The sequence below is a fragment of the Euleptes europaea genome, chromosome 18 (genome assembly GCF_029931775.1).
Source record: "Euleptes europaea isolate rEulEur1 chromosome 18, rEulEur1.hap1, whole genome shotgun sequence".
Lineage (NCBI taxonomy): Eukaryota > Metazoa > Chordata > Lepidosauria > Squamata > Sphaerodactylidae > Euleptes > Euleptes europaea.
The window spans coordinates 18,627,666-18,649,780 of record NC_079329.1 but is presented as its reverse complement, the minus strand read 5'-3'; the positions used below and the strand labels follow the sequence as shown (position 1 = coordinate 18,649,780).

The window sequence follows — 22,115 nt, the reverse complement described above, 5'->3', positions numbered from 1 at the left end:
ATCGAAGATCAATCACCACCAATAGAATATCCATATTATGTCACCCCCCTCAAATGTAATGCTGTCTAGTGGATTCTGTTCACCCATTCAGCTGCCAATGAGAAATCAAGTTATATACTTGCATATGTGAACTGGCTTTACAATTTCCAGGGCAGCTGGATTTGAGGGACAGTTACTTGCCCAAGGTTATACATGGCAGAAGTATGATGTTGGACCAAGTCTTTTAGGGACACGTCTAACCATTACTAACCCTACTGTTTCATATAGATATCACTGGCTTTTTTATGAATGCAAAATATATTTGTTAGGTAAACACCTGAGCAAATTTAAACATTTCACTAGCATATATGCCACCCCAACTGAGTATATGTTCCTTCTTGACATGTATGGGTCTTCCAATCAAAGCACTATGAGCAGTTTTTCAAAAGGAGAAATGAAGGAATTACCTGTTATATATGTGGGTGGGAGTTTTTTCCTCCTTGTCTTGCTACACAGCTGCATGCAATGTGTGTTAGAGGAGTGGATTTGTATTGTTGCTTGTATGACTACCCCCTTATCTTCTCGTCTCCCCCCACCCTTGGGACTAGGCCTGAAAATTAGCACTAGGATCCCAGGGGTCATAGAATCAGAAGATGTCCTCAGGTCTATTATTTGCTATATTTCCTAGAATGGAAATGTGAGCAGCTAGAAGTTGCTGCAAGGAAAGTTAATACCTGATCACAGAAAAGAGAACTCTTAACCCATTAGAGAACTATGACATTGACTTTTTATTCTTAAAACCACTGCAATATTGGGGGGCACTGTCTTCAGATTGTTTTTGCATCAGTCGGAGGAAAAGCATGTAAATTAAATAAATGACGCCAAGTAGTTTAAGGAGACCAGGAAGTCCTAGCAATCAATTTATGGCAACCTCTTGTGAAACCTCTTGTGAAACTGGACACTGCAGCTTACCACTCTGCACCATGGGGCTCCATATTCTTAGCGCATCATTAATACCATGGTTATCACCCTTGTAACATTTCAACCTATCAGCCTTTTTTAACCAAGGAAATGTGTATAGCGATTTCCCCACAAACTCTTGTTCTACTGTTATCCTCCTGTTTTTTTAATCCCTTCTAATATCCACATCACTCTTACTGCAGTGTAGTTTGTCTATAGATTAGACAAATCACATCCCACTTTTTCAAGCCTATCTTGTAGAGTTGCTGTTTTTACCCTTTCTTTTCAAATAAACTTCTTGACCATTTTTTGCCATTCTTTTAAAGTCTAGTCCAGAGTATACCCAATATGTTTGTCAATAAATCTTAGGAATCATAACTATTTTTAGTCCATTTATAGATTAGAAGAAGGAAAACTTTATGTCAGACCAATTTTTGAAAAATTCTTTTAATTTTATTTATTACTGAGTAAAAAATGACCTTCACTAGATCTTTTACTTTTTTAGGAATTGATGTTCCCAAGTATCTAGTACATTTTGAGTTAGACTTCATAGTGTGCAGTGACAAACTTTGTTCTTCTTTAAATATACTGCAGATGATACAAGTGTATTCTGTATGAAAAGCCTATTATAATTGTACAGTTAGAGGTACGTTTCATATCATTGTTCAATTATATATGTGTGTATTTAATATTCTGAAATTGGATGCCTCGGTACAAGATCAAATGAAACATATAATTAACATTCATCAGTGCTTCAAAACATTGAACAGTGCAACCCTAAGAACACTTTCCTAGGAGTAAGACCGATTGAATAGATTTAAGTATAAGACTGATAGATGTGATTAGGATTGCACTGTAAGTATAATCTTGATTTTTATTATTAGTAGTAAAATTTGAATAGATCAGTCTTGCAGTCCTTGAGGAAGCCTACCTCTCAAAGTAAGTTTCTTAACTTCTTTGTTTCTCAAAGAATATATGAATGGATTGACTACTGGGGTGAGCAACGTATAAAGAAGAGAAACCATCTTGTCTTTGTTCAGAGTGAAGACAGAAGTGGGCCTAATATAAGTGTAGATAACAGCAGAGAACTAAAAAGTAATAATGATGAGATGCGAGGAACATGTCAAGAAAGCTTTCTTCTTCCCTTCAGTGGAGTGGATTCGAAAGATAGTTCTCAAGATAAACCAATATGATGTTAGAGTCAGCCCACAGCTACCAATCCCAAAGACCAAATCTGCCACAAAAGCCATAGTCTCATTAAGGCTGGTGTCTGAGCAAGAGAGCTTTACAATTGGGGGCCAGTCACAGGAAAAATGGTTGATGATGTTGGAGCTGCAAAAAGTCAACTGCAATAGAAGTCCAGTATGAACTGCAGAATTAACCATCCCGGTAACCCAAACTCCAATTACTATAATGATGCACACTTCCTTCCTCATGATGTCTGTGTACTGCAAGGGGTGGCAAATAGCAGCATACCGGTCAAAAGCCATAAATGAGAGAAGCAGAAGTTCCGTTACTAAAGCCCATATAAAGAAATACGTCTGAGAGATGCAGCCATAAAATGAGATGCTCTTTTGATGGGCCAGGAGAGTTTGGATGAGTTTTGGAGCTGTGACTGAGACAGAAAACACATTCCCTATGGACAAATTGATGAGTAGGAAGTACATAGGAGTGTGGAGTTTTCTGCAACTGCAGATGGTAAACACGAGGAGGAAATTGCCAGATAGAGCAATTAGGGCTGTTGAAAAAAAAATCGGTATAGTTTGGATTCGGCTGAATTCGGCCCATCTGGATTCAGGATATGCCGAAGTCCGAACTCCCTCGCTTCGGGTCCGTGCAATTCGGCGTGAATTCAAAGTTCGGGAAAAAAATTCGGCCGAATAAAGCCATTAAAAACACAATTGCGCCTTTCCACGGCTCCAGGGGGGCATTTTTGGGGGTAGAGGTCCCGAACTTTCAATGGAGCTTCAAAAGACCCTTCTTGCAAGACCCCCCAAGTTTTGTAAAGATTGGGTCAGGGGGGGCTGAGATATGGCCCCTGAAAGGGGTCCCCCACCTTTAATGTGCATCTCTGAGCAGAGCTTGCCACCCACGCACAAAGCTCCCAGCCCCAACAAACAGCTGAGAGAAAGGGCGGGGCAGGTGCGAAGAAGTTTGCAAAGCAACACAACTGCAAAGCAACACAACTGCAAAGCAACACCTTTGCAACCATGCAAAGCAACACCTGACACCTGGGAGTTTGCAAACCATGGAAAGGGACAGAGGCAGCTAGCTATGCATAATGAGCAGGAGGGGGTGGAATTACCCCTTTTGCATGGGACTCGGGATGAGGCAAATGCATTCTTTAAGTCACCATTTGAAAGCCAGTTTTGAGCAAGCATCAAAATAGACCTAACCGATCTTATGAATGAGGGAAAACCTGAGGACACACAACTGAAGCCCCCCCCCTCAAACCAGGGAGAGAGAGACTCGAGGGGGCACACACACCCCAGGCAGAATGGGCGAAAGCCCCTTTGGCTTCCCCACTCACCCACAGAAACTGCTCCCTCCCCACACACACACAGACTCTGCTTTCCCCCACACACACACACACAGGAGAAAAATTATAGATTAAAGCCCCCAAAGGGGTCTTACTGTGGCTGTCTTCTGTTCCATCAGGAGGGGTTGGGAGGACTGGGTAATCCAATACAATTCTATTTAAGCACGGGAGGTTTGCCTTGGATTTGCCGCTCTAGAGATGCTACAGGATCGGGTGATCCATTCATCCCAATAGGGAAAAGGGGAAAGCCCATATCTCGGGACCCCCTGACCCAATGTTTACAAAACTTGGGGGGTCTCTTAAGAAGGCTCGTCTGAAGCTATGCTGAATGTTTGGGGGCTGCACTCCCAAAAATGCACCCCCTGCAGCCACGGAAAGAGAAAAGGGGGAGCCATATTTCTGCCCCCACTGAACCCATCTTTACAAAACTTGGGGGGTCTCTTAAGAAGGCTCGTCTGAAGCTATGCTGAAAGTTTGGGGGCTGCACCCCCAAAAAAGCACCCCCTGCAGCCACGGGAATGGGAAAGGGGGAGGGGAAAGGGGTGGAGCCAATATCTCAGGACCCCCTGACCCAATGTTTACAAAACTTGGGGGGTCTCTTAAGAAGGCTTGTCTGAAGCTCCACTGAAGGTTTGGGGTCTCTACCCCCAAAAATGCACCCCCTGCGAATGTGCACAAGTACCCCCCCACACGAGGATTTCTCTCACTCTCTCTCTCTCCCCAGCTGGGCCACGGAGCAGCTGATTCCTCCAGTACTCAATCCTGACTGATTGGCCAGAAGAAGACCCAGCTTGGCCACCGATTGGCCAGGGGAGGAGAATGCTGCTTACTGATGCCCTGAATTTGCCGAATTTATTCGTGAACTCCCAAACTCGCTGAATTCGGCTCCCCCATTTTCCTGCCATTTTTGAGTTCGGTTCGTCTCGAATTAAAAACTGCCGAATCAGGGGAAATTCGGCTGTTTTTCAGTTCGGGCCGAACCGAATCGACAGCCCTATCTTGAATGCTGGAAGCATCTTTAGAAGTTGGTAACTATAAAACCTGATGCAAGAAACCTTTGCCAATCTTTTTGAATCAAGAAGGCTTTTGAATGTATTTGTTAGCTATGCTAAATAGTTTATTATTTTATTGCCTATCATTTCATGAAACCCTTTTTCTTTCCTGTAAACCAGCATAAACCTTATAAATTAATTGTTAGCCTTTAAATGGATTGTGTCTTTTGATTTTGGGATTCCAAGCCTAAATTCTAAGTGCCTTGTGTGAGTGTAAAAACCACCTACCAAAAACCTGAGACAGTTTTGGGAAGTGTGCACAGTCCTGGCTAGGTCTCTGCCAGGCAGGAAAAGTGTTACACTGAATTTGGAGCTTGGCTGGAGGTAACCTGGACTCCTTGCCTGGAGGCTCACCCTTTGGACCCCAGGGTTGGTGGCAGCTATCCATTAAACTTGGGGTGAAAGCCTGGAGTTTAATGTTTTGTCCCTTTTGGGAAACTTTTGACTAAACCAAAGCAGCCTCCAACTGGTGGAGACTGGTTGGAGCTCTTTGACAAGTCCCACTAGAGACATGCTCACTTTTGGAACAAGGAAAATATCTAGCTTTGAAAAGATATATTTTTTTTAACAAAGTGTAGGTCCCACTGAGAGAAAGACATTTGAGACATCATTAGGAAGATAGTGATGATTCAATTTGATCCTTAAACATTTTTTTTCCTGGATCCAGCCCTGTATTTTTTGACAGTGAGTTTACACTGTCCTGATGACCTGGAAAGTATAATGCTATAATATAATATATGTCTTTATTGCATTAGCAAAAAAAAAAAAAAAAGCCATAGCAACAATACAGAACAAGGTGGAAATTCTGCCAAAACAAAATCAATAACATTTTACAAAAATAGTAATGTAATTTAACATAGGTTAAAAAATAAACGTTTCCCATAAAATATTAAAATGCAAATACAAATTCATCATTAAAATATAATGGGAATGAAAGATCAAACAATCCAGATATTAAAAAAAAGTTGGCAAATGACCCAGAGTAGAGCAATTATGGGTCAGAGATATTATGGTCAGAATATCCCATCAACTTTTTATGCTTTATGATGGCAGCAGTAAATCCTGCCATTTGAGAAGTAATGTATTTGTCTCTGTCTTTCAATAATATGAGTAATTTCTCCTGATCTGACCTTTCTGGGAAGGAAAGAATAATGGAGTACATATTGTAATTAGATTTCCACAACAAACCATTTTTATTTTTTTTATTTTTTTAAATGACTATTACCCTTACATTTTAACATTTGCTAACACAAATTGTCCTGGGAAATTATGTGCTTTCGTAATTGGATGAGGAATGAAAACTGCTGAATTCCACATAATGTAGAGATGTGTAAACATTCAATGAAAGTATACATTAATTGAAGGGGGAGAGAGAATTACACCATACTTATAATTCTTCTGATTCCTAAAATTCTATTTTCAAGATATACAATGCACATCTCTTCTATTTCCAGTTAAAAAGATCTCAGATACTGAACACTGGGGAAGACATTTACGTTGGATCCTGCTATGGCCTCTTATTTCGTCTCTGAATTTTCCATGAAGGATGCATACACATGAACTACAGGCTACGTGGCTTCTTTTCTTTTCTTCCCTGGGCAAGGTGGATCTTAAGGAAATGATTATCTCAAGTTATTCATGTTTAATTGAATATTTTATTGTCTGCTTTTCTCCAATATAGAGCTCAACGAGAGACTGAAATCTGGAGAAGAATCTTCTAGTGTATGTGCTTCACCAAATCCACTCATTGACATTTATTTTCAAGAAAAACATCAGACATCATCACAAGGTGGGCTTATAAATATTTAAATAAATAACCAGAGATTTACCATGGGCACATGGAGGAAAGTGGACACAACAGACAAGGCATTTGAGTGCATTGGACTTACAGGACTGGAAGTGGGCTGCACTAGGAGTTCGTTTCCTTTTTTTTAACTTTCTACTCTCCCCCCACATAAGAACAATAAAGATCCCTGTTGGATCAGACAAATCTAGTCATAGTGGACTATCAAATGCCTCACAAGTCAAGTCACAGAGGCAAAGTCTCCCTTTGTTATCTAACAACTTGAATTCATCGATATACAGTATTTCCAGGTCATTCTAAAGTAGTTAAGTAACTGGTTTTAATTATCTATATAGATATGTGTTTGTTTTAAGATAATATTTATATGTATGTTGAATGTATTGTTGTTTGCTGCCCTGAGCCTAATGCTGTAGGGAAAGGATAGGATATAAATCAATCAAACAAACAAACAAACAAACAAACTTGGCCTCATGACTAATAGTCAAAAAGGGCAAGAGTCCAGTAGCACCTTAAAGACTAACAAAAATATTTTCTGGTAGGGTATGAGCTTTCGTGAGCCACAGCTCACTTCTTCAGATACAGCTAGAATGTGAATCCAGGTGCTACTGGACTCTTGCCCTTTTGGACTACTGCAAACAGACTAACACGGCTACCCACTGTGAATTATCTTCATAACTAATAGTCATTGATTTGGATCCGTCACTGTTTCCACTGACAGATCATTTTCCCAATATGAACCGAAAATGTTTGTCCCGGTGATGATCATAGGGGAACATAGGACTTCCAGGAACAGCATTTGGGGGAAATTTGTGGCTGCAGCAGGAGGGAGAGGTGAAAAGTCACATTTTTCCCAAGCCACAGATAGATCTACACTCCATGAATTTGTCTATTTCCTGTACACCATCCCTATCTTGCTTCAGTGAGTTCCCTTCTGTACTCTGTAAAGAAGTATTTTCCTTTGTATGTCTTGAATCTGTTCATTGAGTATTCATTGGGTATTCCCAAGTCCAAGTATTTTGGGAGAACCAGAAAAGGTTTACTTCTCCATATCATGTAGTAACTTAATTCACTCTGATTGGGGGCGGGGGCGGGAACCATAGTTGACCATATTTCCTGCCTTGGGAAAATGTGTTGCATTATCTTTGAAGGAATTGTATTCATTATTTCCATTTGTTACAGGAGAAAGAAATAACAAACCAAAGCAATTGGGACTATTAATTAACCATATATTTTTTTTAAAAAAAAGTCTTTGGAATCATCTTAGACATTCAGTGTTTTAATTGTTCCTTCAGGATTCACAGTGAAGTCACCACTGTAAGATTCTCTGGGGATTGGTGTCTCAACAGCTACCTATATAATATCCTACAGATTTTGTCTTAGTCTCACCTCACCCAATGAACACATTATATGCACACTCAATTAATTAACCTGCACTCTCTGTATATCACAGTCTGTACATTGTGCCATTATAGCACCAGCCAAATTTGTATAAACAGACTTCTCACGCATATCAAAGGTATTATTTTTCTGGCTTTACAAGAAGGATCACATCCATGGAGAAGCAGTACTTTGATTATATGTAAGTATGTAAGTCATTTTTAAACCCATTTGTAGAAATAGAGGAAAGAGAATGAATGTTGATCAGTTGATCTTCCTCGTGGAGAAGCAGCAACATGGATCATCTAAAAATGGGATGTACATTGCTTACTTCAGTGTTAACTCAATGAAGCTAAACTCTAGGAAACCTAATTTCAGCATTCCCAAGGTTTTTTTTTTTTTTTTTTGAACATATCTTCAGATACCCCTCCTCCTGCTATGAATATGGTGTACCCTCAAAACGCGAATTGCTTTTGGTTACCATCAATGCCTTTTTTAAAAAGATGTTCTTCTTTCCTTAGTTTGACCAAATGACCTGCCCATCGATTTTATGCTGTTAGTAAAGGAAACAAAAGACGATGAACATGATGTTAATGTGTTTGCTTGTGTGTCTTTTTTCTGCAAATGGAAGACAGCTTCCTACATGTGCACAAAGGAGGTGATTTTAACTAATACCCTCTGTTAGCCAAAATGCTCGGTTATGAATATCTATATGGGGAATTAGCAAATCAATAACCGGCAAGGGGCATAACCTCGGGATCTAACCTGTGTCTACGGGAGTCCGTTCCAAGATTCAAACAAGAGGCAGAGGCAATGGTTTCTTTTAAGAAGTTTACTTTAAAAATATGTGCACAAACAATCCAGTAACACATACACAACACACACTCAGAGTTTATGAAATTAAGGTAAGAATACAGAGACATTCGCCAATGTGGCAGGACCTCTGAAGATGGGTAATACTGCACCTGGTCTAGTAGCGGAGATGTCCTGAGTTCCGTGTGGCTAATAGAAAGGAGGGGGATGGGGAATTCCTGGGGCTTGACCAGCAAGTCGGGAGGATATATTGGCTATGCTGAGGAAAACCCAAACCAACAGAATGACAACAAGTATAGGAGGGGTAAGAGAAGGGGATTTTTATGGCTCAAAACTTACCCCAGTTATACTCTTTTGGGGCTGGGGGATGATGGGCTTACCCCATCGTAGTTCCTGAGGCAAACAAAGGCATACAATGGTGTTAACAATTGGCTGATGGGGTGTGGCAATGGGTGATTTAGACGGGCTAACTAGAACCTGTTAGCAAACAGGTTGCCAATCTCCCGGACTGGTCATGGCAACCCTAAACAGACTCGTGCAGCCGCTGTTCCAGACGCACGCCTAGCCCCAAATGCTATGGGGGAAGGCTCCCGCGCCCCCCAGTGAAACTGACACGAAGGCTCCCATTCATCCCGCAATGCCGGCAGCCGAGGAACCAAGGCCAGGTCAACCCTCCAGCGAACCAGAGGGACTCCATTTTCCTGTGTGCCTCTGTTCCAGTAGAAGCCATCTTGAAAGGAGCTGTCTCGCACGTAATCTGCACCAACACTCCCCTCCCCAGCCTCATCAGCATGATTGATGGCCCATCAGAAGACATCCTGATACCAACGATGAGTCGTTCCTGAGGCTATGCAAAATGATGCTCCCCGGAGACAGATACTAGCGGCTTTGTGTACGATTGCTAATCCCATCTCATGGCGACTCCCAAATCTCCTGGAATTGTGTAAATCAATGGAAATAGGATAGTTTACTCAAATTGCCCATTGCCTCACCCTGGCAGCCAACCATTAGGGTCTTTGTCACCTTTTGTCACATGGGAACCACGAAGGAGTAATCCAATCACCCCGCCCACAGAAAATAGTATATCTGGGGTCCCTACAGTCCATAACGTTACCTTAGGTCCTCCCTTGGCTTACTTGCCACCACTCTGCTGGTTGAGGTTTTGCGCAGCCTGACCAAGCTCCCCTCCCGCCTCGCTGGCTGAGTCCCTCTTTCCCAGTAACTTACCCTAAGGAACTCAGGACAACTCCGCTCCAAGATAGGTACAGTATAACCCATCATCGTGGGCCTGCCACATTGGCAAACGTCTCTCTACTCCTCCCTTTTATTCTTAGACTCTGTATGTTGGTGTGTGTATGACATTTGAGTGCTTGTGCACACATTTTTAATAATAACAAGTAAACCTTTTGAAACTAAATCCATTGCCTCAGCTTTATTCTTGAATCATGATTTGGACTCCCGTAGACATAGGTTTAGATCCTGTGGGTTATGCCATTAGCTGGTTATTGAATGCTAATTTCCCCATATAAATTCATAACCGAGCAAGTTGGGTAACAAACCTATGAGCTTTGAGTAATTCCGGGAGACCCGGGAGACGATTGCTGATGGGTTTATTGAGTTAACACAAAGGCACGAGCAGCTACGTCCGTGGTGAATAATTTCCTGCCTGTCTGAGGTGTGATTCCCTGGTGTTGATGCCTCAGGGCTTCTGGTGGATCGTCAGTGATGCAGATGGAAGGGGTAGCGGCTACGTGTCTAGTTGTTCCTTCCGCGATGGTATCTGCTGGATACTATGATGGGGTTGTAGAAAAATGGATTCCCTCTGGTTCACTCAGAGGGATCGTCCTGCCCATGGATCCTTGATGCCTCATGGGGTATGACATTTAGAGCTTGCTGCATGTCTGGAACGATGGCAACACGTGTCGCTGTGGTGGCCAGGTAGCTTAGTTCAGGAAAGGGCGACTGCCAGGCTTCACTTCTTCCTATCATAGATCCTCACACTCCACCTCAGATTGTTCCCGAGAGTCCCCTGACACTCACAAATCACTCTTTAAGGATTTGTGGGCGGCTACACCAGTTAGAATGTAGGAAAGGACTGTTCTGTGAGCAGAGCTCTTTCAGTGCTGGTATTTTAAATGTTGGTTGTAATTGTTGAAAAACAGATCCCTTCCAACAGTCAGTTTGCTTTAGTCTTTAAAATGAACCCTTGTAAAAATATTTCAGGTTTTGGAAATGTAACAATTAAAAAAAATGTAATGAACAATCTCAATTTTTACTATGTATGACTGAATATTAGTATTAGAAGGAGGAGGAGGAAGTTTAGTTTTTATACCCCGATTTTCTCTACCATAAGGTCTCAAACAAGCTTACAATAACCTTCCCTTTCCTCTCCCCACAACAGACACCCTGTGAGGTAGGTGAGGCTGAGAGAGGTCTGAGAGAACTGTGACTAGCCCAAGGTAACCCAACAGTCTTCATGTTCAGGAGTGGGAAACTAATCCGGTTTACCAGAGTCCACTGTTCATGTGGAGGAGTGGGGAATCAAACCCAGTTCTCCAGATCAGAGTCCACTGCGGTTAACCATGCTTGCTCTCCAATATTACTGGTATTAATTGTAAATCTGATGGTGGGTAGTTACATAAGTGAAACATTAACATTGTTCCCATACGGCCTTTAGTTTTATTTTGAAAAGAGGAGAAACAAAACTGAGCTGGTAAGAAGGAAGGTTCGAAACTTGCTTTCATCTAATTCAGCGGATCAACTGCACTGTGTTGCTCTATGGCTATGTGTGAATGTTACTGTGAACATTTTAGAGAAGCTGTAATGAATATTAATTTGGACCAACAGGTCATGTGGCAATGTTGCAGTGAAGAACTCCAGCTGTGTGACCACCTTCATGATGATGGGCCTCTCTGACCAACCTAACCTGCAGGTCCTGCTCTTCGTTCTCTTTCTTTGTATCTACATCATGGCCCTGATTGGAAACCTAGCCATCATAGCTGCCATCCTTTCCTATCCCAAGCTTTACACCCCCATGTACTTCTTCCTCTTTCATTTGGCTATAGTGGACATAATCTGCACCTCCACCATCATTCCCAAAATGCTGGGGAACATCGCAACTGTCAGTAAGGGTATCTCCTATTCAGGTTGCATCACTCAACTCTATTCATTCACGTGGTGTTTGGGTGCTGAAATGGTGCTCTTCACTGTCATGGCTTATGACCGCTATGTGGCTATATGCCACCCCTTGCGTTACACCCTCATGATGAGCAAGAAGGTATGCCTGTTTCTTTCCACGGTGGTGATCCTTATAGCCATTAGTAACTCATGGGTTCACACTGGCCTGATTATGAGGCTTACCTTCTGTGGGCCCAATGGTATCAATCACTTCTTCTGTGAGATTCCTCCACTTCTGGCTCTCTCCTGCAGCCCGGTAAGAATCAATGAAGTCTGGGTCTTCACAGCAGACATTTTCCTAGCTATGGGAGACTTCTTGCTAACATGCTTATCTTATTGCTTCATTGTTAGGGCAATCCTTAAAATCAAGACTTCTGAAGGGAAGAAAAAGGCCTTCTCTACCTGCTCTTCTCACCTTATAGTTGTGTCCTTATATTACTCCACTGTCATCTATACTTATATACGCCCAACCTCCAGCTATAACTTTGATAGGGACAAGGTAATTGCTGCCCTATACACCCTGGTTACACCGACACTGAACCCTATAGTCTACACTTTGAGAAATAAAGATGTAAAGACAGCCCTCAAAAAAGTCTTCTTTGTAACATGAGATGGAAAAACAGATCTGTCCATTTCTTTCAGTATTATGCTTTGAGCACTGTGAGGTTTTGGGGGAGTGGGGAACAGAACATTTTCTTTACATATATATACAAATTCCACACACACACAGTTTTCTCTTTTCTTGAAAACTTGCAATGAAGTGACTGAACTGGCTCAAATGAAGTGCAATGTTTTGGAAATGATGTGATATTATTGCTTCCATGGGTGCCCATTCCCCCATTCAGGTCCCTAACTGTTACTGTAGTAGTTAAGTAATGCATATGCAAACCAATTCTGTGTAATACTGAATGGGTATTGTAAGATTTTTAAAAAACAACTAACTTGCAAAACCATCTAAGAAGACACTGAATGTGATGGTCCCTTCAGAAACCTGTGAAACTCTAAAGCTCCAGTCCTAAGAGTTCCGAAGTTAAAAGTGGCAGGTAGCAGAACCCAAGAAGATGGGTGAAGCAAGGAAAAGAGTTGGTGATATCATCTGAGGGTACCCTTTATGAGAAGGGGAAGCAGATTCACTTTGGGAACTCCTGGAGATGGTTATTAAGGCTGACAAGGAACTTGTCCCCAACCTGGCTAATGTTGGGAAAGATTATTGTGAATAAAGGCTTGATGGGTGTATCATATCCATACATTCTCTTCTGTTATGGTAGCAGTGACTCATGGTCATGGATATGGATGATTTTGAATTTCCTTTTTCCTCCCAAGGTATTAAATATAAGACACAAGAAAATTATGCTTGAAAAATACATAGCCAGCCTCTTAGTGGTATATTCCAGTGCCCTCATTATTGTGGGAGGTGACTTTAATGCCAGAATTGGTCCCTTTGATGACATGCCATATTCATTCTTTAATCTTTTATATCAATCTACATTATCGACTTCCTTACCGCCACCCTCATTTGTGGCCAAATGATGCTGGAAATCTCTTCTCTTTGCTCCAGAAGGTCGGACCAGAACCAAAGGGTTGAAATTAAATCAAAAGACTTTCCGTCTAGACATTAATTTTGACAGTAATTCATTGCATTTTGACAGTAATCCATTGCATTTTGAGAATCTAGCAGGCAAATTGAGGAGCAAAAGAGACCTCTTATACATTGTTCCCAGTTTGGAAAAAGACAAAAGGAAGACAAGCACTTAAACAGCAAGTAACTCTATCTATGGAGGTAGAATAAGAAAAGGTGACACTATTTGTTGAGATAATCAAAATACAACTTTATTTTCATTATTATTTCCAAGAGGGATCTGCAGTGCACACAGACCAAAACTCCATTCCAGAACTAATGGCAGTGTGGGCAATTGGTGGGATGCAGAAAGGTTAGGCCTCCTCTGTTCTGTTCATCCCTGATCTTACAGATGAGGCCACTCTGGCTCCAAGCTCCTGGGCCATCCGATGGACACAGCTCATGCTACTCCTTTCCAAGGCTTCTTTAGTCCTACCCCCCACCCCAGCCATGATGTCTATGGGTCAAGGGTAGTTAGGGATGCCAGCTCCAGGTGGGGAAATACCTGGAGATTTTGGGTGTGGAGCCTGAGGAGGGTGGGGTTTGGAGAGGGGAGGGACTTCAATGCCATGGAGTCCAATTGCCAAAGTGGCCATTTTCTCCAGGAGAACTGATCTCTGCCACCTGGAGATCAGTTGTAGCAGCAGGAGATCTCCAGCTGCCACTTGGAGGCTGCCAACCCTAAGGATAGTGGCATCCCCAAGGGGTTTCTATCTCAGGTCTATGAAGGCCCCAAGGCCCCAGGCTTTTGGTATGAAGGTTACCCAGCCATCTTCCAGAATGATGCCTCAGGATGTATGGGGGCCAATAAAATTGGACTAACTGACCCAATCTTTATCAAACTTAGGCATTCTTCTAAGGAGAATTCCTAGCAGCTATGCTGCAGATTTGGTGCCTCTATCTTAAATAAATAAATAAATAAATAAATAAAAAACAGTCCTGAAAGAATTTTCCATGGGGTATAATGGAGCCAATTTTTTTTTCAGGATTCCACAGAAAAAAATGGGGATTTGGAATTTGCACTCATGTGCCAATCACTAAAACAATTAAACAGCATGTAAACGGTTTTTTTTTTGCATATTAAAGGCATTCCCCAAGTAAGCACTCAGATGTGACTTTGTAAATAGATAAAAAGAGGAGACCAAAATAAATCCTCCAAAGCCTTCCCATCAGAACATGTCTTTATAATCAGGTAAAATTTTGATAGTAATGAAAGGAAAGTATTTCTGTGAAGCACTGGCAGTTGGGAGACAGCGATAGCTGGAAGTGACAATTGAGAAGCACAAGTTCAGCTTCAGATTTCAGTGCCTGGAGTCCCTCTCCACTACTGCAGTCCCCGTTCATGCCCCCTTCCCATCCACTTCTGTGCCCTTCCCCCACTACTCATCAGCCTATTCTTCCCTGTCAACTTGTGAGTCATCTCACTGCCCACAGTCCCCACCATATGAGCCCATTCTTCCCCTGATAAAGCTGGACACTACGAAGACCTGGGAGCATAGGTGGCAGGAACACTCATGAGCAGGGAGGCAGGGGAAGGGTATGCAAGATTCCAAGGTGTCCAACATCTTAGTGGATATTGAAGACTAATCACACACACCCCAGGCACCATGACTTTTTGCTTTTTTTGTTAGGAGATGTGATTAACAAATGTATACCCAATGCCCAAGCATAGGACTGAGCACTGTGAGGGCCCCATGGAATCATATTCCACTGAAACTAGTAGCAGTCTTGGTGACTCAGTTTTTAAAAATATATATCTATTGCCATTGAACATAGCTTGTGTGATGAAAGTATTTAGAACTTATATTTTAAAGTGTGAACTTGTCTTAAGATCTCATGTCCTGATTTTGTTCTATTTCAAGGAGACAGCTATACAAGATGTTTTATTAAATATTAAAGTTGTTTCCAGCCATATTAAAGTTATTTCAAGCCATTCTTCACTCAGTTAGTCACTAGACCCAGAAATATTATGTTTATTAGCCATAACATGAGTCATAAACAAGATGTGATTAACAAATAAACTTTCTGTGAATAATTGTGTGAGCAATAAATGACAGTTGTCTATAAACTATCTTAAAATTAATATTTGATATATTCAGACAGACCCCAAATAGGAGAACAAGGTTTTGAACTCTGCTTTGGTGGCAGTCCATTTATTGATTTGCTCAACATGTGACCATTTGGTTTGCTCATGGTCAATCAACATATTTTGTTCAGCATTTTTTTAATGGCCTCCTTCACTTCTTTGGTTTTCAGACTATAGATAATGGGATTTAGCATGGGGGTAGAGATGCTATATTGGATGGAAACGAGTTGATCCAAAACTATTGAGGATGATGTGTTGGGTCTCAGGTATCGAAAGTAGCCAGTCCCATAGAATAAAACCACAACAATGAGGTGGGAGCTGCAGGTGGAGAAGGCTTTCCTCCTACCTTCTGCTGTGCGTATCTTCAGGACAGTAGAGATGATGTAAATATAAGAGATGAGGGTGGGGATGAAGGAGGTTAAACCAAAGACAAAACTAGAGGCAAGAAGGACAACATAGTTGGTTAGGGTATCACTGCAAGACAGGAGCAAGAGGGAAGGAATTTCACAGCTATAGTGGCTGAGTGTGTTGTTTCTACAAAAACGCAAATTCAGCAATGGCAGGGCATTCATCAAAGCATACAAGAAACCCATGGTCCAGGCTCCACCCACCAGTTGTTTGCATATCTCTGTTTTCATGACTATAGTATAGTGCAGTGGGTCACATATGGCAACATATCGGTCATAAGCCATTGCCGCAAGAATGAAAACCTCGGCACCAGCAGACTGGAAAAAGAAGAAGATCTGTGCAATGCACCCTTCCCAGGAAATAGTTTTCTGCATCGTTACAAGATTTCCCAACATCTTAGGGACAGTGACTGATGAGTAGCAGATGTCGACAAAAGCCAAATGACTGAGAAAAAAGAACATGGGGGTGTGAAGGCCAGCCTCGTTCCTGATCACCAGCATGATTGCCAGATTTCCCAATAATGTCACTGAATACATAATTAGAAAGATCAAGAAAAGAAAAATCTGCAGTCGTGGATCACTGGAAAGTCCCAGGAGGATAAACTCGGTTATTAGGGTTTGATTTTCCATGAAGAGCTGTCCATTATCCTAAAATTTGCATAAATAGGAAGCAAAGACTTTTAGTTTTATATGTTATGAGTAATATGTATGAAGTAATATGCATGAGTAATATGCTTGAAGCCAATTTAATGTATGAAACACTGTTTTGTAGCCTTATTTAAATATTTGAGTTCTGAGACAGCCAGGAATTAATACATATAATTTCATCCAGTCTCCAGAAAATGTTATAGAACTGTAATGTAAGCTGTGCTTCTGGGGATATACTGATATTATTCTACTGCAGGCCTTAATTTAAATGTAACAGTGGTTCTAAAAGTTTGTATTACCTTGGATTCTTTGTTCAGGTCTGCAGTCCCCACTGCCTTGAGCAGGAGCCTGGATGGGAGCTCTGTCTGACTAGATGGAATCAGCCAGAAGAGAAGCTTTCCCTTCTGTGCCATTATTGTTTTCTCTCTTTGCCCGCCCATTCCGTGGAGGTCAAATAAAAACTTTTACTTGTAAAAGTCCCCCCCCCCCCGAAGTCCTTCTAGCACCTTAAGTCTTCCAGATCTCTGTTCTTGCTAGGTGTCAGCTTTTTAACAGAAGGAGTGAGCTGACCACTTCATTATCTCTGGACAAGCCTGCCATTACCATTTTGAAACCCTAGTTGGGTGAAGCAGGAGAGCAACTGACTCCCCTCCCCTCTTGCCCACTGTCTGCCAAGAGAGAAAAAACTGCTTTAAAACTCAAGCTGGAGGGCTTCCCTCCCCCAACCTCCAAAGTAAAACACATTTCTCCACACAAATCATCAAATGACAAATGTTTCTCATAAGTAGGATCCTATCAACCAGTACATTTACATTGCAATATTTATTTAATGCTGCATATCCATCTAACAGCTTGAGGAAGCTTACAACATAAAATAAAGTAATTAACATCCAATACAAAACAACTTAACCAAATAAACCTAACTGGAAGAACAAAAGAATTCCAGCAATCCTACAATAACGAGAACAACATAATGACATCAAAGCAGAATAAAACCACTATAAAACAAGCAAGAATGCAGGCCATAAAGCCAAAAGAGATATCTATTCACAGTGAAATAGCTTTTGTTTATCACTGTTCAAAGCAATAAGGATTATTATACCCAATATAGTTTAATGTTTGTATCATCTATGCAACATTACCCAATCATCTGGATAACTGGATTTAGTCTAAATGCCAATGCATACATTTGTCAACTCAAGATCAATGGCTTCCTTAATAGTTTTCCATTTTACATAACTAAGAAACTAACATCTTATACCTCATTCACTTAACTTCCTCCACATCCCTGGTTTTCAAGCTGTAGATAACATGACTGAACATGGGTGTTGGAATGCTATAATGGTTCATCCTCTGTTATTGAGGCAGTTGAGTTGGGTGACCTGTATCCTAAGTAACCACACACCAATCAGCACTCGCTGCATTTCTCCATTTATTATTTACTATATATTTCCCTGAAAACAGAAGGGGAGGGGGACTCTATACTATGATCCCAAGTGTCTGAATGGATATCATCATCAAATATCTAATGGGACCTCTGAGCGAGATCTTTAAGGTATATTTCAGCGTTTCACAAGCCTCTTGAAATCTCATTTAAACATGATTGTACCTGAAGTTGTAGCTGCTTAATTATTTCCCTGGAGACATATTTAGTCAAAATTCACAATATCCCCACATGAGTTGAGTGTTATGTATGTGGGGCATGCTCTGTCACATGCCATGCATTTTTAAAAAAATCAAATGCTGTGGTATCTAAGAACCAAAAAATGTGGGAAATTTCAGTGTGCAAAAAGACCTTTGAAACTGCTCTGCAGAACTGCAAATTCACCATTACAGTTCCTTTTGTCTTTACATAGTATATCAGACTGTTAATGTGATCTCTTATGCACATAAATTTGAAATCTGACTCTGGGAAGAAAGTGTTGAGTGTTATGTATATTTCTTTGGGGCCCTGAAAAGTTTCCGCTGCTTTTTACACATCAAGCAGCATATTAAGCCTTTATTAAAGGGACAAGACAATTTTCTCCTGTCCAATTGACAACCCTAAATTAAAAGGAAAGTAACTACAGTGTGTTCTGCTTTGGCCTTTATATATCTGTATCTATATATCTGGTATGTGGAATAGTATAGTATATCCTGATCTTGTCAGATCATGGAAACTAAGCAGGGTTGATGCTTGTATGGGAGACCACCAAGGAAGACTTGGCAGAGGAAGGCAATGACAAACCACTTCTGCTTAATCACTTGCCTTGAAAACCATATGGTGTTGCCATAGCTTGGCTATGACTTTACACACACATACACACACTCACATATCTATATTCCAATAAATTAGTATTTTTATTGTCAAATACCAACTCATTTATCACTTACAGGCTCTAGCAGTTAGAAAGATAAGAGCCAAACTGGTGCCAAAGAATGTAACTAGCCAGAACTGATGGCCAGCTAGGATATATTTTAATTATATTGTAATCAGAATTTATATGGCATTTTGTATTTTATCTTTTATCTTTATTGTTTCTTTTTCTTGTTTGATAGTTTACCTTGTAAGCCAGTTTGATTGTAAGCCAGTTTGATTCTTCCTTAAGTGGTAGAGAAAGTCGGCATATAAAAACCAACTCTTCTTCTTCTTCTTTCCTTGAAGTTCAACATGTTTAAAGGGGTTGCAGCAATGCCACCATAAACAAGGAGTGCCTCATCAAAGATGGCTGTATTTTACCACTTTCTCCCCAGATACCATCACACAGAAATATATTGAGGTAAACAGAGTGCAGCTTAACTGAGGACAATTTAATAAAATAAACACAATTTCCATTGTGTTCTTTGTGAACAATGTTTTTACTCAAGCGGATTTTGCACATAAAATTAGGGAAAATACCTCTAGAATTTCACTCTATGCATTACAATAAAATAGTATACATATAACTTTACCTACTGCCTCAACACATAGTACAAAACCATAGCTTTAGAAATATTAAGACAAAGTTTCCTACGTTAAAACAAAATAAACGCTTGCAATGCTATGCAAATCAAAGTTTTAAAATTACACAGAAAAACTATTGTTCACATCACATGCAGATTTCCCCCCAGAGAATTTAAACAGTTTGGTACAGTGAAAACTGGATATTATGGATAAAATGAAATAAAACAAACAATTCCTAAAAAGGAATACTATAACTCAGTGAAATGCCACTTAGTGGTCCTTGGTGGTAATGATGCTCCTATGAATCAGTCCATAGTGAGGCCTTAGACAAACAATAAGTGATGTTTCCCATCATGGTTAATTATGAACATCAGTCAGGATGCAGGTGGTTCAGTTTATTGGACTCTTCAGTACACTCAGACTGAAGCTGAAGAAACAATAAATGAAGGGCAATTTGACGCTTACTGAGGGCTGATTAGTTGTGGATATTTTTTTTAAAAAAACCTGAGCAATCAATGTTTTTGTCTTATTAGTTTTTTAATTGCTTCCATCACCTCTTTTGTCTTCAGGCTGTAAATAATTGGGTTTAACATGGGTGTAGAGATGCTATACTGAACAGAAAACAGTTCATCCAGAATTATCGACGAGGCAGAATCGGGCCGGAGGTATCGGAAGTAGCCAGTCCCGTAAATCAAAACCACCACAATGAGGTGGGAACTGCAAGTAGAAAAGGCTTTCCTTCTGCCTTCTGCAGAAGCAATCTTCAGGATGGTAGAGATTATGTGGATATAGGACAGCAACGTAAGAAAGAATGCCATCCCCCCTACTGCTCCACCACTAATAAAGAATATAATCTTACTCATTGAAGTTCCTGTGCACGATAAGGCAAGAAGAGATGGAAGTTCACAGCTGAAGTGCCTGATAACATTTGGACCACAGAAGGAAAGCTTCAAAGCAGGTAGTGTATTTGTGATGGCATAGAAGAAACCAACTGTCCATGCCACTCCAACCAGCTGTTTACATAAAGGTATATTTATCATTTTTACATAATGTAGTGGGTTGCATATGGCAGCATATCGGTCATAAGCCATTGCCGTAAGGAGTAAAATTTCAGAGGAAGAGGTCAGAAAGATGAAGAACATCTGGGTAATGCAGCTATTGTATGAAATCGTCTGCCCAGCAAAGAAATTGACTAGCAGCTGAGGTACCGTGACTGAAGAATAGCAGATATCGAGAAAAGACAGCTGACTAAGGAAAAAGTACATGGGGCTCTGAAGATGACTGTTGAGTTTTATTACCACCATAATGATCAGATTCCCCATCAGAGTGACTGCATAAATGAATACAAACACCAAAAAGAGGAAAATCTGGACTGGTAGATGGTATGAAAATCCCAAAAGAATAAAATAAGTCACTGTGGTCTGATTTTCCATTTCCCTTTTTTGTAAAACTGTAACCTGCAAGAATAAATATAGAAACATATGATTACACTTGGAGGGGGGATGCATTTTTCTGCAAGGAATAAATTGCTAAGTAATGGCGAAGTAATGGCTCGACTGTTTCTTAATGACGAATAAAGAAGACAGATGAATAAGTCAAGCATATGCTGTTTTATAGCCTCTACATAAATCCATGGAATGATATTTACATTTAACCCACAAATTCAAATGGTTGTATAGTTCATTTCTAAATGCCTCTGAGGTCCATGGAACTCCTTCCTAGTGGGCATGAAGGCAGCTTCAGAGTGCTTTAGAAAGCATTCCGAAGCAGGTCTACTTAGCGTCCTAGAAGAAGAAGAATAGTTGGTTTTTATATGCCAACTTTCTCTACCACTTAAGGAAGAATCAAACCGGCTTACAATCACCTTTCCCTTCCCCACAACAGACACCCAGTGAGGTAGGTGGGGCTGAGAGAGCTGTGACTAGCCTAAAGCCACCCAGCTGGCTTCATGTGTAGGACTGGGGAAACAAATCCAGTTCACCATCTACGGGGCTTACTCTCAGGACTGTTTGGTTGTGGTCATGGATGATAAACTATTCAAAAGATGAACTTAATGTACCCATAAACACAAATTTATTTTTGTAAAAAATGAAAGCTACATAGAAAAGTCAGTGCACCTCCTTGCATAAATCTAGTTATACATTTTCCAGGACCAGACATTTGGATTCTAGGCTAACAAAGCTTTTATGATGGACTGAGCTGTACCTCAATGATAAAGTATTTGGTTTACATGCAGAATGTCCCAGGTTCAATCCCCAGAATCTTTTGTCAGAAAGGCAGTAGATGACATGGAAGACCCTTCCCTGAGACCTTGGACATCTGCTGCCAGCCAGAGTAGACAATATTGATCCTTGATAGTATAAGGTAGCTTCATGAGACTGTGATCATGTAGCTGAATTACTGGACTTGGAACATTTGCTAAACTGTATATATGGTGTATTTCCTAAATGCTTAAACTGAAACTTCAATTGCCAATATTATTTCCCTTAATTGCCCTAAGCATTAAAGTGACCTTAAATAATGCTAGAGATTCTCAGATGCAGCACTATTAGCATTATGGTTCAGAGTATGGCCTGAGCCAAAAAAAGATTTTTGCATATTTGTAAGTACTGCTTTTAATAGTCCATGACCTCACCTGGATGGTAATTGAGACATTTTTAAAAACAGATTGTCTTGTAAATTAGAGTTCTTTTTCCAGAGGTTTTCTTAATCTCAAACCACAGTGAAAAATT

The 22,115-nt window shown here is 40.7% G+C and overlaps 3 protein-coding genes and 1 pseudogene across 3 annotated transcripts; 1 reads left to right on the top strand and 3 right to left on the bottom strand.

Annotated features, from left to right (window-relative positions):
- Positions 1-1,841: 1,841 nt before the first annotated feature.
- Positions 1,842-9,805, bottom strand: LOC130490673 (olfactory receptor 13G1-like; annotated as a pseudogene).
- A 628-nt stretch (positions 9,806-10,433) lies between these two features.
- LOC130490672 (olfactory receptor 13G1-like) lies at positions 10,434-12,311 on the top strand. The gene is made up of 2 exons (XM_056864484.1): positions 10,434-10,462; positions 11,372-12,311. Exons 1-2 carry the CDS (start codon positions 10,434-10,436, stop codon positions 12,309-12,311), a joined length of 969 nt encoding a protein of 322 aa, XP_056720462.1.
- A 3,207-nt stretch (positions 12,312-15,518) lies between these two features.
- LOC130489693 (olfactory receptor 5V1-like) lies at positions 15,519-16,445 on the bottom strand. The gene has a single exon (XM_056863471.1). The coding sequence runs from the start codon at positions 16,440-16,442 to the stop codon at positions 15,519-15,521; it is 924 nt and encodes a 307-aa protein (XP_056719449.1). The 5' UTR covers positions 16,443-16,445.
- Positions 16,446-19,895: 3,450 nt separating this feature from the next.
- LOC130490671 (olfactory receptor 1009-like) lies at positions 19,896-20,816 on the bottom strand. The gene has a single exon (XM_056864483.1). It carries the CDS (start codon positions 20,814-20,816, stop codon positions 19,896-19,898), a length of 921 nt encoding a protein of 306 aa, XP_056720461.1.
- Between the last annotated feature and the right edge of the window lie 1,299 nt (positions 20,817-22,115).

Coding starts and splice junctions, on each gene's coding strand:
- LOC130490672 (XM_056864484.1), top strand. CDS start 10,434: ATGGCAACACGTGTCGCTGTGGTGGCCAG. Junction 10,463..11,371: donor CGTGTCGCTGTGGTGGCCAG/GTAGCTTAGTTC, acceptor TTGGACCAACAG/GTCATGTGGCAATGTTGCAG.
- LOC130489693 (XM_056863471.1), bottom strand. CDS start 16,442: ATGGAAAATCAAACCCTAATAACCGAGTTTATCCTCCTGGGACTTTCC.
- LOC130490671 (XM_056864483.1), bottom strand. CDS start 20,816: ATGGAAAATCAGACCACAGTGACTTATTTTATTCTTTTGGGATTTTCA.